This window comes from Lonchura striata, chromosome 7, assembly GCF_046129695.1.
Source record: "Lonchura striata isolate bLonStr1 chromosome 7, bLonStr1.mat, whole genome shotgun sequence".
Classification (NCBI taxonomy): Eukaryota; Metazoa; Chordata; class Aves; order Passeriformes; family Estrildidae; genus Lonchura; species Lonchura striata.
The window spans coordinates 16892861-16915621 of NC_134609.1; the positions used below are offsets into that span (position 1 = coordinate 16892861).

Consider the following 22761-nt stretch of genomic DNA (forward strand, 5'->3'; position numbering starts at 1 on the left):
TCACACTGACCTGTGTACAAAATCCTCTGCCTGAGGACAGCAGAGGTGTGAAGAAACATGCTGGTTTCCATCAGATTTGATCAAACAAGTGGGGGCTCCTTGCAGGAGCAAAACCAGTCTCATTACTCATGGGTCTAATTGATCCATTATCTAAAAGAGTAACTTTCTTTTCCCTCCCATGAGGTACAAAAATTGTATTTGCTGTTGGATAGGTCTAATCATAGCAACCATCACAACATGAAATCTGAGGAAGAGAGGAGTTGTAACCCCCATAGAGCAACTCTGGCTTTACTGTAATAGGTGGATGCTGTGTGTGGTATGTGCACCACGTCCTTATGACAAGGAAGTGATTACCAGAATGCCTGGAAACCTGTTATGATTGCTTAACCTATATAATTTTTTTAACCTATGTTTACTTATATGCTCAAACATGGAGTCAGCTCAGATTTCATTGCTCTAAGTTAAATGAAAACTGCAGAGACCTCTGTGGAGGTGGTTTGCCTAACCTAGCAGGGAAAAATCTTGTTTCTTTTTTTGTGGGTGTTTTCTTCATCTCTAATGAAAGCCCAAGGTTTGGCCTTCTCTGTTTCAGATAAGGGCTGTGTTACCTGATACCATTAGTCAAGCTCTGCTTTTCAGATTGTTCCCCTGGCAACCACAAACTGTCGTGACAGATGGGGATCGATCAGCTTATTTATATCTTGAGCATTAAGAAATATTCCCAGAGAAAAGGACCACTTAGTAGGTGACTCTGGGAGATGGGAGTTCTTATTCCATTTGGACATGGTTTAGTGAAAGTTTTTGCCTTATTTATGCATCTTCTTGCACGTTTTAAGTCTTTGGGTGTATTTTTGTGCACCTGTATCACACTAGGTAAATAGCACTGACTTCTGTAACAGTTGTATTGCACATTTAATGTTTGCTAAGTGATGTAAATTCATTTCATTAGAAAGGTTGTCTCTGTCTTCACAAGAGAGGTTGCAAGCTTGTAAATGACTCATGGATCTGCACAATAAGATTTTTATCATAATTTTCAACCAGGGTTAGCTTTCTATTTTTATTTTTCCTCTTCCATATCACACTGCAGCTGTTCTGCTTCTAGATACTATGAATCCTCTGCTTAGATGTATCATTGTAAGGTATGTTTCAAATACAAGTCTGTTTTGATTTATTTTGTTTTTGATGAAGTTTTCTAACTGCTCACCCATTTTATACTTTCATATCAGTGAGCTGAAGCGCTTACACCAATGTGTGAGGGATAATTTTAAACTTTTATTGTAAATATAAATGCATCTGTTTGTTTACATATAGTAGCAAGCTCACACATTTCTGTGTCCCAGAAAATAACTAGATACTTCACTTATGTCAAAAACTAATCCCTGATTCTTCTGGGATGTGAGCAAGTCACTTTTTCTTCTGGGAAGTCTCATTTTGCTGTGGTCAGTACCCATTAGAAGCTGGCATGCTTCCTGGGGTAAGTGCCAGTGGTGCTGTAGTTTCAAGCTGTAGCAGCAGCATTACTGACCAAGGCTTCAGCCAAATGCAGAGCTGCCAGTAATACTGTCAGAAGTGCTTTCTAATAAAAGCTGGGTCAGCTTCTAGTCATCCAGACCACCAGAAATTTTGCCAACATCAGCATCGTGGCTTGCAGTGAGGAAGGGATTTCTCTCTGAACTAAGTGTAAATTAAGAACATAATCCATGTAACATAGACTTCCCCTGGATGGTCACGTTTCCTGTTTTGCTGCATACTAACCAAGCTTCACCAGAGTGACTCAGCTCCAGCTAAACTCTTATAACTAAATGAGGTTGTTTCTTAACAGTTTTAGAAACTCTATTACACTTACACATCTAGCCCATTGATTTAGGGAGTTTATCAGTGAATACAGAGTATCAGACTGGTTTGCTTGGACATTGCAGGATCTGGTAGAACACTCTTAACAAGGAACTGAGATCCTGCATGAGTTTTTTGCAGAGTTGGATGTTAAAAGTGCCACTGGATCTTTGCTTAACTTTCAGGTGTGCATAAAGTTACTTACATTTCTGCTAATGAGCTTTGATGCAAAGACATCAAAACAAAAGCTGTAGGGAACATCTGAAGGATTTACAAACTAAACTTGGCACCAGCCCCTCAAGCTCAGGAGATGTTCTCAGACATTCCCTGAACACATTGGTCTGCTGGGCTGTACAGAGATCACAGACACCATTGTTTCCTCTCATTGTCAAGAGCTCAGTGATTTGAGAATGTTCTTATTCGTGAAGTTTAAGGAGAATTGTCCCTTTTCTTTCCCTGATGTCTCATCTTAGAAGAGTAATTTGTTGGGAGAAACAGGGGCTCTTCAGCTCCAAATTGGGATAGCAGCTTTACTTTTAAAAGCCACATAATTCTGAAGGAAGGTCTACAGTGCCTGTCTGCTGCAAAGACTGTCTATATTGTCAGGCTTCTCCTTAGCTAGCATTAAGCTAGGGCTGGAGAAACAGAAAAATCAATCTTGCAAAAGCAATGGAAGTTCAAATAATGCTTTAAATTCTGCTGTAAACCCTTCTGCCTTCCCTAATGTAATAGTAATCATGTTATTTCCCACACTGTTTATGGTTTTCATTATCAGTGGCCATTTGAGATGACTGATAAGATGTGACTTGGAGCTTCCCATAAACTGAGTCTAGAAAGCATGTATGTCTTAATTAGGCTGTAGAGTTTTCTGTCTAGTTGCATGAAATAACACTGACCCTATCAAGCTTGTTACATGAATAAAACTGTCACTTTCACTGGCACAGTGTGCACATTCACCAGTTTTGAATTTATGTGGGAAATTAAACCTGGTTGCACTTCCATCAAGCAGCCAGCTGGATATCACCATGATAAGGTCCCAGACTTCTTTCTTACAGAATATTTTGAAGCACCTTATCTTGGTCTATCTCTTTGGAGCTATTGATTTAGTAAAAAATACTGAAAATTTTGGTTGGTCATAGAGACCACCAAATGAGTATCTGTCCGTAAATGCTGGTGGGGAGCTCTGTTACAGGTCTGAAGGCCTGGGTGTGAGGGAAGTCTCACTTTGTGGATACACATCCTTTTTGAAGTCTGCTTTTTTTGCAAGAGATGCATTTGACATTGACAACGTTAGAAGAGAATTTACATCTGTGACTCTTCTAGAGCAGTCATGTTTCGCACTGGCTGGCTTGGCCAGCTTCCTCTCAGAACACCAGCTTTCTGAATCTTCTACTGGAGCACCTTATGGAGGGGAGCCTAAACACCCCAGATACCAAAGAACCAGACACCATGGTGGTGTTTGTTAAAACAATGTGGGAATGATGCACTTCCCAATAATCAGGAATTAAGTGACATCAAGTTATGCCTGTGTCATTTATCTTGTTTTTCAGCAGAATAGTGATGCATGAGTGCAAGTATTGATTTGAAGCAGTATTTTATGGTATTCTATCTCTGCTTAGACTAGAAGTTCATACAGACATAGGAATACCAGTAATTTTCTAGTTGAGAAAAATGAGATTAAATTGTTTTAACGACTTCTGGTACAGTACCTACTAATTTAGCATGTAGTGAAATAACACTACATGCTAAAGAAGATCAAGAATCAGTGCAGAACCATTGTGGCTTTTTAATTTAAATCCTATAGTGTCTTTTTTTCTTGCAGGTCTTTATGTGCCATTAAAAATGGGGCTTCCAAGGCACTGTGAGAAATCAGTGGCTGCTGTCCCTGAGCCAAGGCAGCCCCACCTGTCAGGGATGGTTTAGGTAGTTACATAAGTGTCCCCATAAATCTCCAGTGGAGGAGATTTTACAGCCTCTGTAAGCAATGCATTTCACTGCTCATCTACTCCAATCACCAGAAAGATTTTACTTATCTGTTGCAATTTTGAACATGTTACTCTTTTCATTGAGCACTGGAAGACTTTTTTTTCTTTCCTCTGTATGAAATAGTATTTTTTCATGTTGTTTTCTAGACTGGATAAATCTGAATTTTCCATGAATTTTATCAGAAATCTGAAAGACTTCTACTACATTCATATTAGTCTGACTTGTTCTTGAAGTACAATACTCAAAGTCAACATAACCTTGTGAAAGATTGTTATCAAAACTGAGACTAAAAGCTACACAAGCAAGTAGAGTATTAGAAGTTGATTCATGAAGCTCAGAAAAATAACAGAGCCATCTTTCAGTTTTTATTCCACAAGCAGTTCTTCTTATGGAAAAAAAAAATTGTGGAGTTTTAGTTTTCTTTCCAGCCACCCAACATTGCATCAAAACCATTTAATTTGCTTAAAAAGAACAGTGTAAAAGCTAGATTTAAAAACATGCTACTATTGGTAAACCATTTTATTAGCCCCCAAGCTTCTCTAGATCAACAGTTTCAAATAATGCAGTCTTTCTGGTAGGTTGAAATTCAATTACTTGAAAGGGACATAATAGAAAAAGGCTCCTGAAATTGTAAACCCAAAGTTCCTGAAGTAATGAAGACACACTGCTGTTGCTTCCTGCCTTACCAAGAACTATACTTACAGCTAAATAAGTAGAGATGAGCATGTTAGGCACAAACTTCTCCACATATAACTAAAGAGAGGAGCAGCAGATCTCCTTCGTTAACTTTGAGGAAAAAAAAAAAATTCTGAAATTTCTTAGCTTCTAAGAAATAGAAAAAAAATAGTGATATAATTTGCATACCTTATAAAGTTGGAGCTTTATAGTTGGTTTTAATTACAGGTAGGTGATGGCAATAGTATTTGTGGGTCTGCTTTCAAAATAAGCATTTTACTTCACTAGAACGTCATTTTGGTATTTTGCAACATATACCACAATAATGACCTGTAAAAATTTATCAGCAAGGTGTTTTTTGGTGCTTAGGCATAAAATTTATCAGGTAGGACTAAACCCATTGTTAAAGCTCAGAAAAGGTGGAATTAACAAAACTTTTTAAACATTATGAACTTTCTGAGTCTCCGTCTACAGTATCAGTTTCTAATGTGGAAGTGTTTTATGTTAATTTAAGAAAGCCTCAGAACTACTGAATAGTTCTGACCTGTACTAGGCAAACCTAATTAATTTATAATACATAAAAGATAAGGATTTCCTTTAGCAGAAACTGTGCCGAGTATGCAGCTGAGAATAGAATACTAGCTGATTAAAGTGTTGTTCAAAGACAGACTTAAACTTTTAAAAGTAGTTTAATCAGAGATTAAAATTATTAGGCTGTAATGAAAAGCATAGTTATCATCCTGAATGAAAAGATTTTTAAAAATATATGAAATTAAGACAATTTCCCTCATGGCAAAACTTTGAGATTCTGAAGCACAATTTCTGTTTTACTCATTAGTTTATCATATCTTTGGTCAGAAAATCTGTTACCAGCAGATTATAAGCCTAAAACACAGTCAGTGAAATTGAAAAGTGGATAATAAAATAAATCTGGCAGAAATATTTCAGATATAAAGATAATACCTTTTAGTATTTATTGTCTCATGAGCACTGGATTTAATTGAGAATAACATCACTTGATACTATCAGTTATTTTCAATAACTTGGAAAACACCTTTATATTTAAGAATAAGACTTAACCATCAGGGATTAAGGTGAATGTTATGGGTAAAAGCACAGTTTTGCAGCAAAGCACAATGGAGAAAGCTGACACCAGCTAGCAATCAGAATCCGCAGGCCAGAGAAAGAGACTCCTTGGGCACCTGTGTGACCTCAGCAAACATTTTACAAACTTGTAAAATGCGCAAATTTATTCTTAACTAGTGTATTTTGTAAAATTTCCCCATTTTAGTAATTTCCACAGAAATAACTTCTTGTTGGGCCTTCACTACATATGCAAGGAACAAAGCGCACACAACACATTCAAGTCTACAGTAAGTGCTAGAGAAAAATAACACTGCAATTGCAAATCCATTAGGGATTTTTTTTGCCAGGTTCTAATTTGTTGCCAGAATTTGTCATTAACTTGTGTTTTGTATTGATACCAAAATACAGTGACACTTCAAATATACCGGAGCAATTTGTTAAAAACTGCACTTTGGGACATTTGTCAAATCTAAGGTTGAATAACTGACATTTCCCAACTTTAACCTCTAAAATACAGAATCAAAACAAATTTAATTCAGCGTAATTCTATATGCAAAATTCAAATATGGCCTCTGACATGGTCTGAAATATAAACTTTCTTCAGCACCAAGGAAGTTTTTGTTTGCTAGGAAGTTGGTTTTTCTGCGGTTAAACCTTGGTCAGCATTTTAGTCACCCCTGATGATGATTCAGGATAATCAGCTACTTAAGATTGATGGTTTGAGCATCAATGTTAAGTAGCAAAGATTTAAGATGGCCCTCCTGAGTTTTTATGTATCAAGATGTTGATATATTCCACATATATATAACATATGTATGTATATACTATACACACTACACATATATACACACACTATGTATAAATAAATATATATAGTGCACCTATGAGGGCCAAAAATCTTTTGCAGCTATTCTTGTCAGTTAAGGTACAAGCACAATCATCAGGATTCAACAACCAAGAAGTAGGTATGCCAAAACTAAAATATAGTCTGACACAATAATTGTGCTTTTACTATTCTTACATTTAATAGTGCAAAACAAAAAAAAAAAAAAATAAAGCCAGTAGTTTACTACTTTAAATATTCCCAATTCAAAAATATTTCTGTTTGAAACTAGAAAATGCAGTAGCTGTTTTTCAAAAACACGAGGTAAAATACTGAGGCCAAATTATAATGTTAATACTGTTTTTGTGGAACTGAATTATAAAATCAGCAGTCATTTATATAACTAAGAAAAAAGCTTTAAAATACTTTTGCCTGGCATATTGGCAGCATACATGAAGCAAAGTCCATTTGGAGTTCAAGCTGTACAGAAGTCAATGTGTGCTAGTAATTCTCTATGCTGGCTCGTTGGATATGGCACTTTACATCTGGGACACTCGAGAAAACTTTCATCAAGGCAGCTGGAATGTTTCAGGGGAGGACTTCTGTCATGTGTGGTCAGCTTCTTGTCAAATACAGCTTGCAAATCTTCCTGTGATTCTGTATGTCCATATTCCCGGAGTTCCTGGAAAAGGAGGAGCTTCACTGTAGGACTGGGGTGTGCATGCACTGGTCAAACACTGTAGGAAAATATATTAAGGCTTGATGGCAGACAAGCCTTGGCTGTGTTACAGCCCTAAGGACTGTGCCCTGTTCACCCGCAACAAGTCTAAGTGGAAGCACATTGCATCTTTGTCCTGGTGCAACAGACAAAACTGGGTCACACACTGTGATACAGAATACAGAGCATTCCCTGCTCAGCACCCTGACTGCTCTGCAGCTTCTGCTGCAGTGCTCCTGCTCTGTGCTTGCTGGAGAGCACAGCAGTGCCTGCCTGCCTTGCACAGGGCTCTGCGCCTTGGGGAAACAGACGTAAAGGATGGAGGGACACAGTGTTTGAACAAAGCAAGAAGATGTATGTTAATGCAAAAAACCTGACTGAATTCACCTGTGACTTTTTCAGTACATACCAGGGGTTCCAGACGGGTTATTTTCTCCTTGGCCTTGCGCAGCTCCTTGAGAACATGGTTTAACTCATGCTTCAAGTTCTGGCGATCAAGCTTACCATTCTCTAAGTCTGTGGTGCATGTCTGGATCTGGAAGCCCAACAAAGTTAAAAATTAAAGTCAAAGTTAGTATGAATTGGGAGGAATGTTTCCCATTTATATATTTAAAGTCAGTTTTGCTCTGCAATTACATCTTAAAATGGGATTAAAAGGAAAGTTTAAATGAAAATTTAAAAATTGCTGTTGCTTTCATTACAGTGAAATTCTCACATGCCCAGTTATTAAGATCTCCCTTAGAAGAGGTACAGTTTGAAGTTATTTTGATTGGAGGGTGTGTCAATTTCAAATAAAGAAAATAGAAAATATGGCAATGCAATTATTTCTATAACTATATCAAAAATATACTACAAAACTTTAATTAGGTCATTAGTTTTAGGATGTTTCTGTGCCTTATCTGAGGCTTTACCTGTTAAACAAGTGATTGTGGAGGAAACAACATCAGGTTTGATCATACCCTCTTATCAATACAAAGTTACAGATTTTCCTCCTGACACTTGTCAAAATTTTTGAAAGCATCAAGAGATTATGTACAGTTGAATATTCATGCCTAATATTACTTTATTTGATATACTAATCATTGCTAAATGTGAAGGTAGTCTAGAAAGACTTTGTGCCTAACACAGATTCAGTATCAGCACTTTAGCACATTATTTTGTACCTGTTGTTCCAACAAAGCTATTCTTGTGTGTTCTGCCTCCTGTCTGAGCAATGATTTACGAAGGAGTTGCACCTACAAGGCAGATGAACAATTGTAACAAACAACTTCCATATACAATAGTTAATAAGTTAAAAAAAATTAATTTATAATGAGATGGAAGCAAACTCTTATATTCCAATGCCAACAGAAAATGTATGTCTGTTATGCAAGAACCAAACTCAATTCAAATCACTACTACTCCAAGGAAAACCCTAGTGAAAAATTATTGCATCAAGAAGTGAGAATGCAGGATGATGTTATTTTTAAAAAAGAAACCAAAAATGGAAGCCTTCTAGGTGATTATCAGGATGCTGACCAAAATATACTCACAAAACCTATGTTTGCACTAACATGATATGATGTTGATAAACACAAACAATGCAATTGTTTTAATATAAGAGAACAACTTTAAGGGTGAGAAAGTACTGTATTATAACCATTAAGTAAATGCATACATTAAAATATCCTCTGCTTTCAGCATGTATCAACTTTTGCGATAATGCTGTTGTTCAGCTTCAAAAAATAAAATAAAATAATAAAATAAACATATTTTAATCATTATTAACTAGTAAGAACCAGTCTGTCTTTAGAAAGCTTAAGTGTTCTGCTTTTGGCCTACTTTAGTGTCTAGTAAATTTTATTCTCGCATTTCAAATATCAGTTTTATTTTAGCTGCCAGCTAATATTAGTGGTATTCCATAGTTAGGAGCACATGATAAAATAAACTTTTAGCTTTCTTGTTCTCATTTACTATTAGTCTAAAGGATGAACTATATTAGAAAAAATGAAAGATTTTCTACCTTCTCTTTTGTAGCCCTTAAGACTAGGGAAATAAATGAACAAAGAAGTTTCTTCTTTAAACAATTCAGTTTTAACCACAAGGACATAAGTGTTTATCTATGTGAAGAATAGTTACCAGAGAAAGGGATGGTCCATTCTGATTAACTATGAATTTTCACATATCTTGATTCTTTGCTAATGATCTCAAACCTCCAAATGCATTCACTTACCTGACATAAAAGATCTTCAGACTTTTCTCTTTCTTCTCTGAGCTGTTCTTTGATATTTTCATTTTCCTGTTTTAGTCTTAGTGCTTTCTCTTTCATTTTATTTTCATTTTCTTGAGTCTTCATTTCAGCAAGCCGTTGCGACTGCAATAAGGCATTTAAAGTCATCATTTCCCCTTCTGCCTCTTCATACATCTTCTTAAGTTTGTTAAGGTCAGATCTCAGCTGGTTTATAGTGTGTCTTTCAGTGTCAGGATCACGTTTAACAGTTAGTAACAGCTGGTCAGAGTATTCTTGCTTTTCCTCTTGCAGATGACCTTAATGAGTCGGAAATAATCGAGTTAGCAATGTGAAAAAAAAAAAACCACTTAAAAATCAGAACACTAAATCTTTAACAGCATTTTAAGGATTATTAACAGAAATTGCCATAGTAGGCTATTGCACAGCTCAGATTAGAACCAAACTTTGGTTGAAACAGCTTTCAGTATTTATAATACATTAAGCTCCTTATCAATATACTTACTGGAAAACACAGTTCTTCTAAGGCCTCATGCATTATATTGACATATGGGAATCTGACCCAAAGACACTGGATTCCTACTTTTATTTTTATGCTCTTTAGCCAAGCTGCTGGTATTACTCCCTCCACAGAGATACCCTTGGGGAGATGATAGATTCTACTTCAACCTTTTTGACCAAAGCCAGACCTTCCACTGTCTTTTGCAGACCATCTTTTCCAAAGAATATGCCATAATTTACTTCTAAATAGTAAATAGAAAGGACTAGGACAGTTCTTTTGATTACAAATGCTTTAGGTTAGAAAATTTCTGCTTGTTGATCCAAGGAAAGTTTAATAAGTAGGAAAAAATTAAGAGGCAGACTGCAAAAATTCAGAAGCAATACAAAATATATGTAGAAGCAGAATAAGGGATGCAGAATTTCATGGGCTTTGCTGATTTTTGATACTGTAAGTTTTGTGGCTTTAATACCTTTCCTATTGAAGACTTACCCTAATTATTCAAAGTGTAATTTACTAGGGAGAGTTTCCTGCTTGAATATTCTCCTTTCCCTCAGCTAGGAATTAAGCCCTATCTTCTCATTAGCAATACTGCTTTACAGGGCAATGCCATCCTCAGAGACAGGCCAAGTTTTTCCCTAGAAAAGGTTTTCATATATGTACTTTCCAGAAAGATTCAAACAGCCATATAGAAACCAAGCCACCGCCCATGAATTATTAATGGCAAGCCTGTGGGTATGCTCTTACTCCACATGATGCTAGTTCTGTTTAGTGAATTTACCTTGCACATCAGTTACAGCATGTATGAAATCAATAATCTGGTAATAAGAAAAGCAAGTCAATGCCTTCTGATTCTTCTGCTTAATATGATTTTAATTTTATTAATACTGAGAGGGTGTGCCTTATTGAGGAAGTGCACAGCAAGGAAGTGAGCTGGAGGTGGCCAGATCCTCATTGTGAAACACTGCTTTGGAGAGGTGCCAAACCTATCACAGGCTTTCTTGCCCTGTAACAACTGTTCAGGTGAGTAAAGAACATGGCAATCTTGAGTCATTTTTATAATATTTATTTTGAAAAAAGTAAATTTAAAGAAATCTGATCCACACCTAACTAATAAATCCTTAATGCTTCCATTATGTCTACTGAAAGTGTACTTTGAAGGATGGGAGACATACATCTATTTGCATCAACACTTTCCACAAACAGAGAGGTTGCTAATAGAGTGTCAAGGCTGTTAAAACCATCTTTGAAGTGGATAAGAACAGGAAGTACTGTTGGTCAAGTAACATAGATAGATAACAGGAAGCAGAGGAATATTATTTAACCAAGTTGTACCATTAAGCAGCCAAAGCATTGAGAAAAAAGTCTTGATTTTAAGTGTGCTATAATTTGTTCTCAGAAAATTTATTCTATAGATAATTATGGTTTGGGTCATTTGTGGGGGTAAAAATGAAGTTGATACCTTCTGAATTTGATTTAGATTCTTGCTTGCTAGCTATTTCTGCCTTCTGTTCCAGTTCAAAGATCCTTCCAAGCAATCCCCTGACATATGCTTCCCGTTGCTGGTCATACAGTAGCCACTGCTGATTTTTCTCAAGAGCCTTCATAAAAAGAAAGAGAACAACAAAAAAGTCTCTGGTAATTAATCAGCTTTTAAAAGTATTTGTCTTATGTCTTCAAAATATTAGAAGTTATGTATTAGACAGTATAAAGATAAGCTAGTTAAATCTGCTGCAAATTGTAGTAGTCTGTACAATAAATAAATAAATCCATCTTCATTTGGAAAGTAAATTCAGAATGCTGAGCATAAGTTAAAAATGCAGCAATGGAAAAATTACTGGAAGAACAAAGGCTTTCATGAGTCATTATGAAGATTATGAAGAATTAACTTTTCAATCTCAAATATAAAATAAAATATAAAATAACAGACCTTGAAAATGGAATAACATGAAACTGTATCATTGCAACTTAATTTATAACAACAAGGATATGGATTTTCTAGTTGCTTGGCTCATAGACTTATTCAGTTTGAAAGGGACTTCAGGAGGTTTCTAATCCAACCTCAAGCTATGCTGGGCAGTGTCAGGTTCCTAGAGGCTTCTGAGTTGTCAGCAACCATTTTGTTCTGATGTTCCAAGCAAAGTCTTTCAAAGATGATGAAAATCTTAATTTTTTTATTTTGCAAGTTTTTGGATTTTTAAATTTAAAATACTGCCTTGTTACAAAATCATTTTAGGGATTATATTTTAGAGAGAAACATACCCTCTGAGGTCCCATACTACCCCAAAATGTACATGATGATGATATACATTCTTCTGCATCTCAATACAGATGGTGTGTGCTTGAATTTTACAGGAAACTTACATCTTTCAATTGTCTTTCAACTTCAGTGCTGTTGGTTGCCGCTTCCTGTGGACAAAGAACAACTTGCTAGTGTTGTTTGAAACAGCAAAGCTACTCCTGTACAGCTATTAATCTTACATGAAGAGCATAAGAATATTTAAAAAATTAAATCAGATGCATTTAAAAATTAAAACAGGTGTGCCTTTTGTGTTTAAAGATCTTTATATTTGGTTGCTGGGGTTTTTTTTTAAAGACCCAAGTTATGTAGAAAGCCATTTCATATATTTAAAATAGTCTTTTCTGCAAAATATGAGACAAAGATTTACATAGAATTTATTCTGCAACTCATAGTTACATTAATATATTTCCTAAGAAAACCGTAATGTATTTTCTGATGAACTGCTGTCTTGGAAGTCCTGAAGGGTGTTCTGCAAAGAGATTTTGAAAAATGAAGATATTTATGGGTATTATTTAAGTACACAAGGAAAGGTAAATGTTTTTTTCTATTTTTGTATCCTCATACATTTGACAATGACCCAGAGAAGCTGGGGAGAAGCCAGAGACCTCGATGCTTCCCTGGGATAACAGGAAGACTGTACATCTGGGAAATCGTGCAGGCCTGTCTGCGAGCACAAGGACAAACTGCCTGATTTTCTGAGCCTGATCCCCAGTACAGTGAGTATGACTTATGAGTAGGAGACTTCTTGAGACCCATCTAAAACTGGAGAGCAGTCACGCAGTCATGTTTCTCCCACTCTGACATGGATCTTCTCTGCAGGATACAAATTGGTTATGAAATTGTGTAGATATAAGTCAGTGGGAACTTCAATGAGAGAAAAAAAAAAATAGTAGATTACTACCCAAATACAAACTACATTTTTTCCAACATTTTTCTATGGATCTTGGAACATGATTTACAACAGAATTTATAGCTAAAAAATACAGAACTTTGAATACAATTATTAAACTTAAACACTTCCTAATAAAAATAGGATTTAGAGACACTGAACTTGTTTCTATGAACATCAGAGTCCTGCCTCAGTAAAAACTTTCTCAAAATTGTGTCATAAAACTGTTGTTTCCATTTCAGAGCTAGCATGCCACCTAGCAGTTTCAAGCAGCATTGCTAGACTTGTTTTTAAGTTCTCCAAGACATCCAGTAATACATCATTGTCCTCTGTTGATAAATCAGTTAAAATTTTAAAAGAAAACTATGATTTTAAACTAATACATATTTTGGTGGCTTATTAACAAAAATATCATGAAAACCTGTTGACTTAATACACATTTTAACACCTCTAATAAAGTTCAAAGTACCTTAAAATTTAAAATAAATATGTTGCATTTCAAGTGGTATTTCTCAATAAACTGCATTATTAGAAGTACTATATATTATGACTCAAAAGTCATAGATGAAGATATTCTGTTATGTATTTGGCTAAAGCAGGATTTCTAGAAATTGCTTAACTCCCGTGAAGAGTGTAGGGAACCAGCACCATCTGCAGGTCAAAAGCTGGAAAAGAAAGACTTACAGCCACCTAATTTTAGGCACCTGTACCTAAACAACTCCCCTGTGCCCCTCATAGAGATACTACTGCATTTTCCAAAGAACATTAGAATGGGGCAGGGGTGGAAAAACAACTGTAAAATCCTGAATGGGCTTGTAAATACTGCCAAGGATTGGCACCATACCTATTGACCACTTCACATGAGAGGAGAAACTCGTCATTCCTGTCCTGTGCCACATTGAAGAACTTACCATGTGCGATGCCATAGAAAATAAAGAGAATTAGTTTTAACAACTGAGATGCAAATGAGCAGAGAGAAGAAAGATATTCTCGTGACTGAAGCTGAATTAGGTGAGGAGCTTAGTTTGTCTTTACTAGTGTCCCATACGTCTTATCATTGCTGCCTCTCACTCTGTCTGATCACTGAGCACAAAAATCTGAGAAGGGCACAGTGCCTGCCTGAGCACCAGTGGATCGTCCCAGTAGTCACACACTACCTGTGTGTGACCTTGAACTAGGGACCTTGCAATACAGCAGGAGAGAATTCCCTCCCCAGCTATGCTGCCTGAAGTGTGCTCTCTGTTCTTCATTTTGAGTTCAATCTGGATACCATCTCGCTTCATACAAGAATACTTCAGCATGCAACACAGCTTGTAACAAAATTCAAAAACCATCCCTATTTTATAACAGATACTGGTGCTTAGTGGGCACAAATTCCAATTTGCAATTTCAATATATCTTCAGTGCTTACCTGGGATGCCTGAGAAGTACTACTGGCTCCATTCTCAAGGTCAGAGCATTTTGCCATGACTGCAGATAAATTACATTTTAACCTGTTAATTTCTTCTGATAGAGAACAAAGTAACTGTTCTCTCCTTTCTGCTTCCTTTGTTTTTTCCTCTAGTTGATTTTGTAGTAAGGACACTTCACTATTCTTGATTTTGGACCTAAGCTTGTCTTTCAGGTTTTGGATTTCTCTGTCCTTCTCTCCAAGAAGATGGCTGTATTTTTCTTTTTCTTTCTCAAGCGAAAGTATTTTCTAAATGAAACAGAATAAAGAGTAGGTGTTAGTCTATGCATCAAATGCATTAGCAAGTTTACAGTACTTTGAGATGTTCTGAGCAGCAGGAACTAGTGGAAGGTGTCCTTGCCCATGGCAGGTGGGTTAGAACTAGGTGATCTTTAAGGTCTCTTTCTACCCAACCCATTCTATGACCTTATGATTCTATGATGCTCGCTTTCAAAGTTCTCTCTTAGCCTTTAATTAGCTGAGAAAATTACTTTTCAGTCAAAAAAGACAATACTGGAGCAATCATCTGAAATATCAAGTGAGAGGAAAACTAGTCTGAAATAGGAGAGAATGCAAAGAACCACGTTTCACAGGCTGGGTAAGTACTCAGCTTTGCATATGAATAAAGATCACTACAGTATATGAGCCATAAAACAAAAGCAGTACAAGAATTCCAAAACACTTCCAGCAAAGAGGCTGGTGCTACATTTCTTAGTATATTTCTTAGCATATTTGGTAGCTTTTGGGAAGCACCAAAGCCTTCTTGCAAGCTACATGACAGTGAGTTACAGAAAAGTTATAATAAAGCATTCAGGAAAAGGATGCTATTTTTCCATGTTATCTGGCCCTGTAGTTTCAAAATGTGCATTAGTAGGTATTTTCAACATGCACTCTTTCCAGTAGGCCTCCAGGTCATCATTACACACAATTAGTACTGCATTTAAGATGCCACGGGGCTCTGCACGATGTGACAGCATTTAATTCTGCTGAGAAAGGCTGATGTTGAAATCCTGCATGTTGATATCAAGTCATTAGAAAGAGAAACTGAAAGAAAATGAATTTGGGAGAGCCTCAGTTAGGGAGTGGTTGAACACCACTGCTCACTAAAATTAAAATAGTGACACCAAAGAGTATCCGATGTATCAAACACGATGGTGATTTTGCACCTGTATTTTCTAGTTTATAGGAAACCAGTATTAAGTAACCAACACCATGCAAACACCAGCAGACTCAGCAAATACACTAAGGAATCTAGCCGAAACTGTGTATGAGCTGCCCAGCCATAGCTCATCCTTGGCTTAAGACTTCTCAACTTCCTTGTGGCACAGCCTTTTGTTAAAAAAAGTGGCTTAGAAATATTTATTACTTAGAAATATTAATTACTATGGCTAGTCCACATTAGTTGTATTCTTTTCTAGTGTCCATCTAAAGTTTCCCCATCCTTCTGGGAATCCTGACAAGCTGTGACTATGTCACCTATGTCTTGAACATCTCCCTCTGCAACCACAGGTTTACCTCGAGTGGAACAGAAAGAGACGTATGGATGCCTCAATACCTTGCAGTGTCTTAGTTTCTGCTCTTATCTGTGATGGAACAGTTTCATTTACCTATAGCTGAGTGGGAGCTTGACAATTCAATTCAAACAAACACTCTGCACTTTTTGGCATGTTCTTAATCAAATGTTTTCAGGAAGTGCTTAAAATACTTTTCTGAGACGTGTTCTGTTGGACACATGAGGACAGGTCTTAATGGACTAACTGGGACCTCTGACCTCAAGTCTTTGTATTTACCAGCCTTGTCAGATGAGTGTGATTTTATTCGCTCAGCTGTCATTGAAAAATACCTGAGAATGAAAATGTGAAAGGAAAAGTTTGTCTAACACTACGAAACCAGCTGTGACATCGAAAGGTTTGAGAGGAAAGGAGGAAAGGAGGGGCGGCCGCTCCCGAGGCCGAGCGCCGTACCCGCGGGCGCGGCCCGGCTGGCTCGGGCGAGCCCGGCTCACCTGCAGGAGCTCGCTCCTCTCCGGGTCCGTCATTTTGCCTTTGCCTGTGGCCACTTCCTCCATGGCTTTCCGCGGGGCAGCGCCCTCCCTCTTACCCTTCTCGAGCCCACTGTCAGCTCTGGAGCTGCCCGACTTCAGGCCCCCCTTGCCGATAATTCGATCGATGGCGTTCATCGTTAGGCGCCTGCCCAAACCGAGCGAGGCGCTACGGAACGGCGATCCCTTCTGGCGGGCGGGACGAGGCTCCCGACAGCCGGAGGCGAGCGCAGGCGGCGCGGGTCCTCCCGGGGCCCGCGGGGCTCAGGGGCCGGCGGGCCCGGTGCGGCGGGCCCGGTGCGGCGGGGCCCGGGGCGGCTCCGTCCGGCCGCGGCCCGCGCCGCTTCCGGGAGTTTGAATCCCGCGGCCCCGGGCCGTCACTTCCGGGGTTGCGGGAGGGCCCCGCGGGGCGGCGGCGGCAGGGGCGGTGTCTCCCCGTGTCGCCGCCCCCGTGTCACCGCCCCCCGTGTCGCCGCCCCCCGTGTCACCGCCCCCCGTGTCACCGCCCCCGTGTCACCGCCCCCGTGTCACCGCCCCCGTGTCGCCGCCCCCGTGTCACCGCCCCCGTGTCGCCGCCCGGCCGCTGCCGGGCTCCCGGCCGCGTGTGGGCGGGGTGCTCGGCCAGCAGCGCGCTGCCGGAGCGGAGGGGCTCTGCAGGGTCTGCGGGGCCCGCTCAGTGCTGTTTCTCCCGTGTTTGTGTCCCCGTTCCTCCCTGAGCGCGTGGGGTTTTTGTCCAGAAATTCCCTCCATCTACCCCAAATCTAATAATTTTAATAATTACAAAGTAAGCTAGCGTAGGTCTCATGTGACCGTGTAAGAACTAGGCTGAACTTGTGGCTCCTTTTGCTCCCTCTTGCTGGCTTCCCGTCTCCTCTCTCCTTGGGGACACGCGTGGCAGTGGCAGCCCGAACCTCTCGGGTTTTTACTTCTGCTCACAGCTGAGAATAATTCTGAGCGCGGGGGAGCTCGGAGCTCTCGTGCTTCTCACGTAAGTGTTACCGGAATGACAAAACAGTCATAGGCCTCCAAACTAAAAAGAGAGTCTTGTCGCTTTTAATTACTTTTTTTGCACGCATTTCCATAATGCTTTCTAATTTTTAGTTGTGGATACACATTTCAATAATTCTACTATAAATGTACGGTATCGAGGATGTTCCAGGAGGAAGCTGCAGTGTCATTCCAGAATGCAACAGGAGGGGGAAGACTTACACTGTTTCTTGGGATCATCGCCAGTTTCTGACTAGGCTGCCACGGAGACAAACCAAAAGCATTTGCGGGCAATGAAGTTCTAAAAAATTAGGGGGAAAAAATACAAGCCATCGTGAAATTTCATACCTTGGTATACCGAGAGGCAGATGTGGTTTAGGTCAAGTTCTCGAGTCGTGCTCAATGTTCATGTTGCTTAATGCTTATTCTTGCCTTGGTTTCTGACAAGAGATTTATCACGCAGTTTAAGAATAGAAGCAGCAGCAAGAAACCTGAATTTTTGCAGTGTGCCCTTTCTGTCGCAAGATTTCACTAGCGAGAGCTCCTTCTGTGCAGCGAGACAGAACCTGGTGTCAATTTACAGAACTGTTTTTTTCCAGAGCTTTGAGCAGCTAGTCCGTCATAGATCCACCCATAGACCTCCTTTGCTGTAAACCAGTAATTCCCTGCCTCCTCTTCCTGCTAGCAGTTCAGTCCAGAAGTTAAGGACTGTGGAACTGAACATTTCATTCCTTCGGTAGTAGTCAACATTTAGGCAAGAGGGAAACGATGCTTCGGGTGATTGTGGAATCTGCTACTAATATCCCTAAAACCAAGTTTGGGAAACCAGATCCTATCGTTTCTGTTATTTTTAAAGGTAAGCAAAACTGTCATAAATATAGCCAGGGAAGAAGTTTTGTAAAAGATAGTGCCCTTTGTAAGTATCTGAAAATCTGGGAAATCATGTTTTCCAGGAATTACATTTGATGTCATTTTGGGGGAGACTTTTTAATTAGAGACAGGAGTTACCTGAATGAAGTTTGAACTGGGTGGAGCACATTGGTCTGTTCTGAGCAGCTGTTCTTCTTCTGTTTCAGGATCCACATTTTGCAAGTTTTTCTAAAGGATTAACCTGTTGCTTTAAAAACAAATCTAATTCTGTAAATGAACCAACTTTTAATTCTAATATTGAAGATTACCTTGTTTTCCATCTGAAAAATCATTCCTGTCTTGATTACTTTGAATAGGCACTGCTCACTGTCACACACATACAATAAAAAAGTGATTTATTGTTGTTACAAGTAGTATATTGAAAAACAGTAGTACTATTTCTGAAGGTGCATGATTTTGTTTTAGTTTGGTTTGGAGGTTTTTTTATTGCTTTTTTGTTTGGTTCCCCCCCTGCCCCCAATAGATTAGCACATCAAAATTTTGCCTGTTGAGATTATTTAATTTTGGAAGGAAATGGTATTTTTCACTTTCATTGCTTATCGGTTATATATCGGAGAAGGAGAAGACGATGATAAAATTAGCATTTATATGTAAAGCTAAGTATGTTTTAGAGTATACTTTACCTGTTGCTAACATCACCTCACTTGGCTAGACTAGAGGAACTTGGTTTCTAGTATTGATTTGTCTTTAAGGTGCCAAAACCTTTAAGCAATTTTGGATCGTGTAATACATCAAACAAAACTGTGACAAACAGGCGTCTTATCTCCTGGTGACCTGGTTTCCTAACTGTGCACTGAAATCCAAATGGTATTTTAAAGTGTGAAAAGTCCTTGCGGGAGTTTGTCACCTTTAGAAACCAAATCTGAAATCATTACAGCTGTAGGCTGAAAAAGGACAAGGCACTGCACATGCAGAATCTTAATTTCAAAGTAATAAGTTTTCAGATACATTTATTTCAGCATCAGAAAGATGTGAAATCATTCAATTTCCTTTAGTTTCCTCCTGGTTTTTTTTTGTTTGTTTGTTTGTTTGTTTGGTTTTTTTGTGTGTTTTTTTTTTTTTTAACCACTCTGTGTGTTAGAAGTGGCAGAGTCTGTCTCATTAGCTTTTGGAACTTCCTAATTCTTAAAATATGATTTTACTTGCCCTGCAAAAAGTGAATAAACTGTCATTTTTCTGGTTTGTTTCACATTCTGCTAGTTCTTAGGTATCCATTTTCTCTTTCCATTTCCTTGTCTCCCTTTGCTTTCCTGCCAGGTTTGCCTTTCTGTGTGGCCTCTGTTCCTGCAGTTTCAGACTCCAGAGCTGGTTTATGCCTTCCCTTCTTTATGCTTTAGTGTCTGTTTAATCCCTTCTTGTAACCTTTTCTTCCTTCTATGTGCTCTAATGTAGTTCACTTTTACCTAGTAAATAGAAGTTACAGGGTTTTTTTTCTTCATTGCTTGATTTCTTTTCAGTCCTTCAGTTATCCAAACACAGGAATCGGACAACAGACATTAAAATAATGAATTTATATTTATCCTTTATGTACTAGAATTGGGATTTTTAAATGTTCCCAAACATGCTTAACCAGTGTCAGCTTCATAATTGTGACAGGTTTTTAGTGGTATATTTAATTTCTCATCCTGCCACTTCTATTTATGTGATTTTACTACATACCAACAGTCTGATTTTGTGCTTCCTGTCCAGAGTGATTCAAGTGGGACAGAAAATACCAGGCTTTTACCAGCTATTAAGCAACTCTGATCTAATTTGTAAGTGAGTGCCTGGTTACCAAGTACAAGGACAGAGTCATATCTGAAATATGTTTGACTTCTAGCTGTTTATGTTTATAGATTTTTTTCATATACACTTCTTGTTCCCCCCTCTCCCTGTTAATGTGTAGAGATAGGAAACCAGTCTTATTTTGGGAAGAATATGTCAAAGGGCATTAATCTTAAGCTTTAGTCCCTACCCAGTGTAAATCTTGGGGGACATAAAAAACACATTTGGGACTGCATGTTCTAGACTGGGAAAAACTTAAGCATTTTGCAGGACTATGGCCATGGCCAATGCATGTTCTTGTTTGACTCTGGAGTATTCTTGGTGAAGTCTTAGTGAACTGCACTCACTTAACAGAAAATTGCTGTGGAAGTTGGCATTTCATTAGAACAGTATTTGGTCAAATTTTAATTTACAGGGCCTTTGCTGATGTCAGGTTCAGCAAATTTAAGCCTCCCATGAAAATTGTCTTTCAGTCTCACACCTTTACAGCCATGCTGGGAAGAAAGAACTCATGATTCTGCAACTGTTAGTATAAAAGGACTGCAGATGTTTTATAGGCTAAAACATGTAAGTTAATATGGTTTAATCTATGAATAGAATACATTTTAAAAATTTTTAAACTAAGCTGGTTGCAGACTAGGCAGTTAATGTAATTGTGACAGGGATATATATTAGCTGTGTATTAGGAGGAAATAAGCAGCTGTTTCTGTTCTGATATAGCAGAGCGGTTTTGTGCAAGCATTTCCCTTTTTTTTTTTTTAAACCCATTTATGTCCAGCCCAATGGGATGGAACTTTTATTTACTTTAAGAAAAGCTCACAGTTCAAAGAGAACTATGCCCTGAGAGTAAATTAATATCACTATCTGGAAGTGGGTGCTGTTCTTGCAGAATTCTGTTTGTCACTCAACATGAGACAATTCATTGGTCAAATTAATATAAAAAAAACTGTTGCCATTTGCTAAACTGGCATTAGGTGATGATGATGAAATCAGTATAATTATTATGGTTTGTTAAATTCTCGTCTCAGTGTGTAAAAATTGATTCAATTGCTTGTATGTGCAGTCAATGCTAGGATATTTAGTGGTTTGACCATTTGTTTTGGCTGCCTCATTCCACTTTATGTAGTAAAAACTGAGGTGAAATGGCATTTAATTTGATTAATCCAACTTGATTCCATTTGTGCTTAATCTAAGAGCTTTCCAGCAGGCCTACAGGCAGCTATTTTAGTTTATATTTCAGTGTGTGAAAGGAAATAGTTTTAGAGTGGAATTATTCACTGGATTTAAATTTTCTGTTTTGCAGAGAGTTGAATTATCTAAATTTAATTTCCAGGGTTTTGGAGCTCTGCCTATTTGATCCAGCAGTTGCTGCCATCCTGCAATCTTATTTCTTCTTTGACAAAAGTTCTATGGAATACTAAGTTAACTGAAATGTGATACTGCCTTAAATCTTAGATTTAGGACTGTTGTAAAAGATAATGTTTGCTTCTGCTATTCCCCACGTGCTCATGTTGATTAAAATGCTAGTTATAATAGAAAAAAATTAAGATGGAAATATTAAGTGTTTTGCTATACTGTGATATTTTAAATGTTCAACAGTTATTGTTTAAACAGCTCATCCTAATTTTTTTGGACACTGAGGAATTCTTATTACAGTCATTTCCACCTGAGAATATTAGCTAGCATGTTATAATATAAGGTAGTGTGGTGCCTCCATCAAGATAAAGCAAATAGTGATTTCTTCTACAGTACCACAGTAACTGTAGTTAGTTTTTAAAGAAACAAGTATAGAGTGTTTTATCTGTATCCTCTATAATTTCTTATTTCATGGTAGGGCCAAACAAAAAAAGGTGACTGGCCCTATTGCACAGTTTATCCTGATGTGGTTTAGGCTTGGTTGCTATAGCTGCAATCATTACCAGCAGAGGAAAACAGCCTGAGGACCTGAAACTTTTGTGAGCTCCTGGAATAACTGAGCAGTCTACCTCACCCGGCTTGGCAACAGGCGTTTTTGAAGAACAGAGCTTTGCCAAGAGCTTTGCCAAGAGCTTAAAAACAAATACCTCCACTACTTAGTGCATTAAAACACTGATAAAAGTGTAATAAAGAGGAAGTCAGTAAAGAGACGAGAATATATGCAAAGTATTTCCTTGAGGAATGGGAATGTTGTACTCTGACTGACTAAAATTACAACTAAAACCCAAGGTAAGCTGTGCTTCCCAGTGTTTTTTCATCCAGCTTTCACACAGATGCATAACAGCAAAAGGTTTTTTTCCTCAGTGTAAATTAGAATATGCATATTTGTGAAAACATAAATCTTTCATTTGTGAAAGTAGATAATTCAGAGTGGAAAATTTGTCACCTTGTCAAGAGTTGTTCTGACTGTTGTTCAAGCTGGACTCACCTTAGAGTTACATTTTAGCTTAGGCAGGGATCACTTATCCATTGCTTTTAACTAATGGATTTTATCAATTAGTTCCATCAGAATCAGGTCTGTAATTTACTATCCTCTTTACAAACAGCTGTAGCGCTTCCTTTTTTTCACTGGCAG

General features: G+C 38.1%; 2 protein-coding genes across 2 annotated transcripts in view; one reads left to right on the top strand and one right to left on the bottom strand.

The window, feature by feature from the left end:
* Positions 1-5436: 5436 nt before the first annotated feature.
* CEP55 (centrosomal protein 55) lies at positions 5437-16808 on the bottom strand. The gene is made up of 8 exons (XM_021540181.2): positions 16494-16808; positions 14450-14737; positions 12212-12256; positions 11310-11448; positions 9334-9647; positions 8285-8356; positions 7531-7656; positions 5437-7085 (listed from the first exon to the last, which is right to left on the bottom strand). The coding sequence occupies exons 1-8, from the start codon at positions 16665-16667 to the stop codon at positions 6879-6881; spliced, it is 1365 nt and encodes a 454-aa protein (XP_021395856.2). The 5' UTR covers positions 16668-16808; the 3' UTR covers positions 5437-6878.
* Positions 16809-18205: 1397 nt separating this feature from the next.
* Positions 18206-22761, top strand: part of MYOF (myoferlin) — a 61729-nt gene continuing 57173 nt past the window's right edge. Inside the window, exon 1 of the mRNA XM_077784640.1 lies at positions 18206-18372. Within this exon, the coding sequence (XP_077640766.1) occupies positions 18285-18372 (88 nt within the window). The 5' untranslated portion in view covers positions 18206-18284. The remainder of the gene's footprint in view (positions 18373-22761) is intronic.